The 9370-nt window shown below is 37.9% G+C and overlaps 1 protein-coding gene across 1 annotated transcript; it reads right to left on the bottom strand.

Moving 5' to 3' along the window:
- Positions 1 to 203: 203 nt before the first annotated feature.
- On the bottom strand, positions 204 to 8021 carry LOC113054310 (zinc-binding protein A33). Its single transcript, XM_026219764.1, has 8 exons — positions 7836 to 8021; positions 7330 to 7547; positions 5165 to 5210; positions 3593 to 3688; positions 3235 to 3459; positions 2985 to 3007; positions 2725 to 2840; positions 204 to 2090 (listed from the first exon to the last, which is right to left on the bottom strand). The coding sequence occupies exons 1-8, from the start codon at positions 8019 to 8021 to the stop codon at positions 1561 to 1563; spliced, it is 1440 nt and encodes a 479-aa protein (XP_026075549.1). The 3' UTR covers positions 204 to 1560.
- Between the last annotated feature and the right edge of the window lie 1349 nt (positions 8022 to 9370).

The raw sequence follows: 9370 nt of genomic DNA, 5'->3' as shown, positions 1-9370 counted from the left end.
TAAAAACAACAAAGATCCTGTATAACCTGAAGAATCAACCATATGCTCATTCTGCTGGCCAATCATTGCAGTTTGAAATAAAACTGTAAATACAAGTCACTTGAAAATGACATTTGGTCTTTTCATTTAATTTCTAAAAATGTTATACACTGTGGATTTTTATATTTTATAAATGGAACTTGTGAAATACGAAATACTGAGGATAAAATAATCATAGGTTATTTATGTTTAATTTGACTATTACTCCACAGAAAAACATTGAACACATTGAACTTGTTTTTAACAAGTCTCCCAAAGATAAATGTACTTGTGGTGCCATCCAGCAGTTAGGCTCAAAGATGATGTAACCGTCCTCTCTTAAATCAGCGATTGAAAGGAATCCAAACAAATTACACATACAAAAAGCCAATGTGTTCTTAATTTCTTATGAAAAAATAGACTGCTCCTGATTATTATTAATAAAGTACTATAAATGTTAATTGAAATGTAGTTCATAGCTGGGCAACACAAACTGTTTTGAGAGCATGTTCCTGGTCCGGCGTTTTCTTGTTCCTTCCTCAGCTCAGAAGACATTCTGTACAAATGACTGCAGTGCTTCTAGTATGTAAACTAGATCTATAAATATTAACATGAACAACAAACCATCTGACCTCAGTCTAAAGGTGCTGGAATGTCACTTTGTGCTCGCTTCAGCAAAAAAAACTGAAACAAAAACGAGCATTTCCAGAAGCACTCTTTATCATCAGCCCATGAGATTAGATTAGACTACTGCTAAAACAAAAGTGATTCAACTATTTTTGAAAGTTACATAAAAATTATGCAACATGAATGGCACACAGCTTCAGGATGTACTCCTTCATAGAAAATCTCGACATAATTGAATGAACAGAAGGACGCTCCTCACAGCACATCTCATCTACTTTGTCACCGAAAACTTGCTTACTCGAAGTTGCATAGCACCTATTGCAGTCTGAGCTATTACGAAATGTTCGAACATAGAGCCTTATGTAACACTCTCATCACATTATGGGTTAGTTTGTCTAAAAAATACATCCCTAACAGACAACTAAATAAAAAAGTAAAATAAAGAAGAAAAAATTCAATACAGAGCAGTTAATAAAATAAAAAATTAAAATCACTTGACTAATTTTTCAATTTGAAACGTTATCAGCCATTAATCCATTCAATCCTTATTCTCTCCTCTACATTGACATACAAAAGACAACACTGAGGTCTAAGACATAAGACGACACAGAGCAGCTAAAGTCGGCATGTGCGTAAAAACCTGCAATACCTCTCTACCTGAATCAGTGGGGCTACATCATAATTCAAGAGCAAGAGGAATTCAATTCACTCCTTCAGATTATGGTGTATCAAAGCTCTACGCAACTAGTAAATTCAGATCAACTGAATCCGAAAAACCCAGCAGAGCTTAAGAACAAACATCCTCCTGACTTCCAGGAGGGAAAATGCCCTGAAATGTTTACTAAAACACAAAAACAGGAGCATGTCATGATTTGTTTTCTTTGTTGCAAACTGCACGTACGCATGGCTTCGTTTTCAGTAGAAATGACATATCTGTAGCCGGCTGCCCGGGTCGTTTTTTCCTGGGCTGAAGAAGGGTGAGACGGGCTCGTCAAAGTATGTGACAAAGTTATAGATGCGTTTCATTGTGACGGCGTCGAAGAACGTAACGTGCCCCCGGTCGTAATCTAAGAAGACACCGACGCGAGGAGAGTTCCAATAGTCTGCCACAGGCACGCGCGAGTCTTCCTCGTTGGCGTACAGTCGGTCTTGGAGACACAGGCTCCAGTAGCCAGCAGATGGCGATAGGTTTACAAAACCTTTACGGTTGCTGTACTCGGTGGTGACGCCCAGATACCAGACCCCCTTGTCCCGCACGTCCACCTCCCAGTAGTGCTGGCCGCTGGAATACTGGGCGGTAGCGAGCACCCCGAAGAAACGGGTGAAACGCTGCGGCATGTCGGGCTCCTGGGAGCGCACCCGGCCCTCCTCCACCTTTGTGTCAAAGTCGCTGATGGCCAATGAGGGGTGAGCGGTGTCTAAATCCAGAGTCAGATTCTGAGGCACTGGAAAACAGGGAAGTTCTGGTTAGCGGTTTAGCACATACCGCATCTTCCGGACTATAAGTCACACTTTTTTTCATAGTTTGGCTGGTCCTGCGACTTATAGTCAGACGCGAGAGGGCGCTCTATGTCTTCAGTGTAGACTACAGGAGCACTGAGCAGCATAGAGCGCCCTCTCGCGGCTGTAGACGGTAATGTTTTCTCTTGGTTCTAAATAAATGCGACTTATAGTCTGGTGTGACTTATACATGTTTTTTTTCCTCATCATGACGTATTTTTGGACTGATGCGACTTATACTCAGGTGCGACTTATTGTCCGAAAAATACAGTAACTAAAAACTCACAAAAAGATTGTCACAAAAATTACAAATCACATGACTGGGTCCCACATATTTTACTGAAAATGTGGTCACAATAGTAGTATTTAAGCTCAATTTCTAGGGTAAAAAAAGGTCCATTGTCAATAGTATAGTGACGTATGAAACAACTTTCTTTCGTTCAATGAGACAAATTCACAATGACTAACTAAACCTGATGCAGAATCTGCATGGATAAATCTTTCCCGTTCACACAAAATCTCATAGATTCCTACTGGATTTTGCCTGTGACCACACTTAAACGCATCAACAGTACTTACTTGTGTGTAACACGTGCATCATCTTCTTCCACATGATGAGCTGAAATGGGCCTGTGAACTCCGAGAAATCTGGAGGAGAGTTAGAGGCCTGGACGCCGAGGTTTACATGAGAGGAGCTACAACAAAAAATAAATAAAAATAAAATTAAAAAAACACACATTATAAGCACAGAAACTCAAAAAATATCCAGATTTGTAGAAGCGCAGATATAGCTAACAAGTTCATGAATCAAATGATTTAAATAATACAGATTCGCATACCTTAAGTATGAATTACTGATACTCTGGAAGGAAAAAAAAGTTAAACATTAATAATAAAATCAAAATAATGCAAAATATAAACAATTGAGAGATGTTGAAAGCCTGAAGAACATGGTAACAACTTCACTCTCATGTCATGTTCAAAAACAATTCCTTGTTCTTTAAAACAACAACATATGTAATAAAGAACATTTTATTTTATAATAGATGAGATGTTTCGGAATATGACTGCAGGTATGAAGTTCTTCACCTCAAAGTTAGCGCTGTCACTTAGTTGATTTTGAATTTCAGTGATGGCTTTGTCCACTTTGGCTGCCTCGCTCTCCACGCGCTTCAGGTTGGCATCGATCAGCCCGATAGTGGCCTCCGCTTCGACCTCCAGCCTTTCCAGCAGATCATCCTTCTCATCCAACAAAAACTGAACCAGAGCACCGACATCATCTTCGATCTTCTCCTTCAAGGCTTGTTTTTTGAGCTGTTGAGATGTTTGAGATTCAGCGTGAAGAGCTCCCCGTGGATAATAAATCCACAGCAGGTTTATATAACCACCAATTTGGAGTCATTTGTATGTATGCAAAGTCAGCGTGGGAACAAGTGAGCTTTCATACCTTGACATCAGTTTTGGCCTGCTCGTCTGTGCTCTTTACTCGCGTACACATGGACTTCTGCCAATTCAGCTTGATGAGTCTCAGCTTCAGCTCACTCTGCATATTAAAACAAAAGAGAAATCTTTCAACTTCAAGTATTAAAGCACCAATATTATGCAAAGTACAATAGAACTGGATCTTGTCAACATATATGGGTATATTACTGTAGCAGCACCAACAATGTAACCAAATAGTTAAAATACTGAAGTGCAAAAGGTTACATAATTTTTTTAATGTGTTTATTCAACAGAATAATTTTCTAAAAAAAATTTTTGTTTATTACTCTACACAAGAATCTGATGCTCACCTGTTGCTTTACGCTCCATCTAATATTTGAACATGTTTGACCTTGGGTATAAAGATAATGCAAAGGAACAGATAATTCATGCATGTGAAATGTGTCACACTTTACTTATGTGGAAGTTTCCAGAAAAGGATAAGAATTGTTTTGCCCACCAACCACAGTGACTGATGAACAATGAGCCATTTAGATTTTTTTTTTTTTTTTACCAGTCATTTTAAGTGTTTAAATATATTCAAAATTCAAATATATCAAGTAAAATACAACACAATATAAAAATTAAAGAGAGATCCACTTAACTTAATTTAGAGTTTTAATTTGGAAACCTAATTTAACAAAAAACATTAGCCAATATATTTGGAATTATACAACTATGAAAATACATGTAACTAAAAATAATAATAAATAAAGAATAAATTTTAATAATATAATATAACCATTTAAAATATATATCATATAGTTTTAATAATATTATTTTAATAATATAAAATATAAATACCTTGAAAACGTGTTATTTATTTTTCAGTTTTGTATACAAATTATATTAAATTATATTACCCAATATATTTAGAATTACCCAAATATATTAATTAAATGTATTACATTTAAAGTTAATAAAAAAAATAATTAAATAATAATTTCTGAACACATTATTTATTACAATATATGCGTTTATTTATTAAATAGCATTTAAAATATTATTTCAATTATTATGAACAAAGTGAAAAAAAGTATTATTAATAAAAAAATATATATAAAGAGCTCTGCATTCACAATGCACTTTAGATTCAAAGCTAATTAAAATTGCAAATGTTCAGGGTTAATTTCTAGGACTACTCCCCTATGAGACTACAAATCTTCACACACATTTGATTATCAATCGGCCCCAGCAGTTGTTGGATGGGCAAAATTACCCACCATGGTACAATAGATACCCACATTTTTGGTGTTAACTGAAATCAATGCCTATGAGTTACCTAAAGACATTTCCAAGGCTGTCTGGTAAGAAAAACACTTAACGTAAGTGCTAAATCTCACAGCAGTGTGGTGACAGATTGTTACCCCTTGTTCCAGCCCCAAGGTTAGCGGGCATTTAGACCAAGACAACAGGAAAAGAGGACAAGAAGAGAGAAAAAATAGACACCACAAAAGAGTAACAGATACAGAAAGGCTAAATCAAATCATTTACACAACAGACAAAACAGACAAAAACCAAGCAATGTCGAACAAACCTTCATGTCTTCAACAACCTCGGGTACAGGAGCAACATCATGGTGTCTAGAAAAAAATAAATAAAACTATGTTAGATGCTTCAAGGCCATTTTAATTCATAACGCTAAGATGAAGTACACCTGGTTATAAGACAGAGGTCAAGCATTGAAACCTACTGAGCTGCAAGCATATAAGACCAAAAATGATGTCTAGGTAAGTAAATCAATAGGTTTTGATACACAACAGTTGTGTGTGAGTGTATAGACCAATTCAGAGTAAACGTCACAGTTACGTCACTTGCAGCTGCGCGCGCATACTGGTTGCAGAAAAACACTGGGAACAAGTGGAGGTAAATGGGAAAAATCCATGGAATAAGACATATATATATATATATATTTTTGTGCCTTTTGATGTCAAGATCTTAATGCAAATAAATTTTAAAGAATACTGTAGTCAAAGACGCTATTTGAAGGTAAAAGCTGATGTTTAAATGGACATTTTGGATGAAAACGGCTATGATTACTCTACTTTTAAAGCATACATTTGATTTAAACAATAGGTCTACATTATATTCAGATGCTGTTCAGTGATGTATTGTATTAACCCTACAGACCTTACTATTAACATTTTACATAACATTTATTTATTTTATCTCACAATTCTGAGTCATTTCCCTGGCAAATGGAAGTTTATATATCCAAATGAAGACTTTATAACTCGACTTAAAAAAAAAAAGCTGAGTGGAAAAGAGAGAATGAAGAGTTGTTTTTTCTTATTAGAATTGTTAGATATAATTTCGGAACTGAGAATACATTTTTTTATTATTATTATTCTTTTATTCCAGTTGAAAACGTCATTTTCTGCCACTAGATAGTATCTGCACACAAAAAAACGCCATCCCTGTTTCGGATCTGTAAGATTATCCCACTATCTAACGTCAATTTCACTGAATAACAGTGCTTATCGCTGAGTGACAAGCTCTTGAAATAAGCAGAGAACATTTTGAAATTGACAACTCCTCAATATAATCGGCAATCTTTTTAAAACTAACAATTTGATTCTGTATCCCTGTAATTCTCTATCCGCAAAGGCTATTCGCTCCCGGGTTTTCTGCAACCATGATGCGCGCGCATCCTGAATGTTTACAAACCTAAAAAGTAGAGGTGTGCGATACCGCTAGATTTGGTATCGATCCGATACCAAGTAAATACAGGGCCAGTATCGCCGATACCGATACCAATATCGATACTTTTTAATAATTAAGGTGGATGCGTCTTCAACCTAAATCTAAATGAATTTTCATGACTTTTAATTTGTTTTTGTGATTTGCATTTTGGGTTATTAATCAGTACTATGAAAGCTTTTGTTCAGAAACAACTTTTGGTTACTTCTGATTTATTTAAATAAACAAAGTTACAAAATGATTACTTCACAAATATAAAAAATGTAAAAACAAATTCTCTTTTCAAGTAGCATGTTAATAAAAAAATGTTTCTCCTCTTGTGCACTTCTTTTCAGGATTGTTTTCTTAAAGTCACAACGTTTTACTTCACAATTGTAAAACAAATTCTCCTTATACAAAATTCCTGAAGCCGACATCTTCCACTATGGAAAGAGGCTGCAGGTCCTTCACAATCATTTCTGATAGGCGCCTTGTAATATCCACTGCTCTTGGAGAATCAGTTATTGATAAAATAATAAAAAATAATTAATTCTGGTGCACATCTAGGTGAAGTTTAAATATAGAAACTAGTATCCCTTTCACAGCTAACACAAAAAGGGTAGATCGGCCTGAAAATACAGCCATACAACGCTCTTCTTTCTCTCCGCCTCTGACTGACTGCTGTTAGAAATGCGCGGCTGAGCGGTGCGCGCGCCTGACTGCTGGTGGTAGCGCTAGTGGTGAGTCACGTGACGGTACAACACAGGAGAGGGGGCGGAGAGCAGTGTCGAGCACGAGCAGCACTCTTAGAGCTTGCTCTGCTCTGTGACAGCAGCAGCATTTTGACAAACACGGCCAGGTGGCAAAACGAGAGAAACTGAAACTTAAGTATCGATATTTTCCCGTTGGTATCGATCAATACCGATACCAACGTTGGTATCGATATTATCGATATTAGTATCGATCTGCCCACCTCTACTAAAAAGGTCTATTGGGGAACACGTTCAGGTGACTGCGCCTCACCTGTGGGCTCTGGACTCGCGACACACCACGCAGATGGGCTTCCTGTCCGTGTGGCAGTACAGTTTGAGCTCCTCGTGGTGTCGCTCACATTTCCCGTCCATCTTCACGGGTTTCGCGGGTGCTGAGGGCCTACACGTCTTCAGATAGTCGAAGTCGCTCAGTTTATCCACCAAGTTCTTTACTAGGTAGTTTTTGGTGAAACTCATTTTTGCGAACACCTGCAAAAAAGGACAAAGTTGCATGTACACGGCGCAGAAAAGTATCGGTGCTGTACCGACAAAAGGCTCGTGCGATGATTTGTATCTTGTGACACAATAAACAGGTCGGAGAAATCAATCACACATATTATCAACAACACAGTAAAGTCCGGTTGTTATTCAGACTCCCGGTTTAAGTCGCTCTGCATGATTTAGACGCGAATATATAGAAATCCCTTAAGTTAATTCAAGCAGCTGTAACCAGGCAACCCCAAAATCTAGCAACGTTTATCAAAACAAGCCACGCACCATCCTGCACTCCGGACACTGGTAACCCACATCATCGCCTCCATTTTCCTCCCAATGCATCAAAATGCACATGCGGCAGAAATTGTGGCCGCATTTTAAAATGACGGGGTCGTCGAAGTAATCGAGGCAAATAGAACAGACTAATTCCTTCTGAAGCTCTCCTCTCGAATCTCCGGCAGTGGCCATGTTTTCCCAAACAACAGTGTAACTGCTTTACTGGGCCAGAAAGGATTGTACACGGAAGAGAAAGAGCAGCCCATTCTGCACTCACTTCCTGGTTCAGTCACGTGGGGGCTTGTGGTGAATCTGATTGGTTACGTTTCGTGGGTCTCAAATCGGTTCAGTCGAAACTTATATATAATAATATATATTTTTTTCTGTCTTGGATTTGATCTGACTCTAGTGATTTGAGCTTTCCATCTAAGTTTCTTGTTGTAAATTGATTACCATTGTTTTAGGCGGCCTGTATTATACATATTATGTTTTAAAACAGTTCTATCAAATAAAGTGGTTTTATTATGTTTATAGTGGTGAACAGCACATTTCAGGGCCAGGTCTGTCTATGTCAGGGCTTCACCATAACAGTGGACATAGGTCGTCTACATTTCGAGTGGATCTTGGTGGACTAACACAAACAAACTGTCCATCACCATCAGATAGTGATTTGATAGCAGCCAGAGGGCAAGAAGAAGGACAGGACTTCTCATTGGTTCACATGCAGTTCCTGCCTTTCACCCATTTAGAGACTAATCCCTTAGGTTTTGGCCTAGCTGGCATAAAATAAAATAAAAATCCCTATACCTCCGAATGCAGCAGCACTGGGTGAAACTGAGAGAGATAACAACGATCTATCCAAATCCATTCATAACAAGGTTTTAAAATCTTAAAACTGATGCAAACTACATCACTTTCATTTTACTTATTCAGAGAAATACGCATTCTCAGTGCTGTGCAACACATAACACAAACTCAGTTCTTAACAGACAATTGAATGTATGTATGACAGTTCAATCTTTTTCCATTGTGTTCAGAAGGACTTCAGTTACATTGCCAAAGGTACTGTGATTGTGGGTTGGAAAGTGATAAATGCATTGGTAAAACTTTCAAGACTTCTGTGTTATTCATGCAAATGAGCTCCAAGGAGAAAGAAGAGTGGTCTACTCTGTGTGTGCTCTGATACCAGCTGTCCTGAAATGGAGAAGCACAAAAAATGTAATCTCTTCCCTATCCAACAGACACTTCTTGTCTCCCATCTGGTGAGACAAAAGCATATACACAGTGTTCTAAGCCTCCTAGAGATAGTAACAGATGCCCCATGCTCGGAGTCTCCAGCTTTTGACGCAGCAACAGATTCAACCACATTTTGTGCTTCAAGCCTGGAGTAAAGGGACATCAATAGATACATTAAAAGTCTTTGTACAGCGAGACATGACAGATGAAGCATGTCCCGAGTCTCTGGCCTAGAGAACCTTCACTTTAAGGTGCTTTTGTCTGTGTCCTCCTGATTGAGGAGCTTCTGCACCTGCTTCAGGGCC

Source organism: Carassius auratus, chromosome 35 (assembly GCF_003368295.1).
Source record: "Carassius auratus strain Wakin chromosome 35, ASM336829v1, whole genome shotgun sequence".
Lineage (NCBI taxonomy): Eukaryota > Metazoa > Chordata > Actinopteri > Cypriniformes > Cyprinidae > Carassius > Carassius auratus.
The sequence above is the reverse complement of the archived record's forward strand: the minus strand, read 5'-3'. Positions and strand labels throughout refer to the sequence as shown.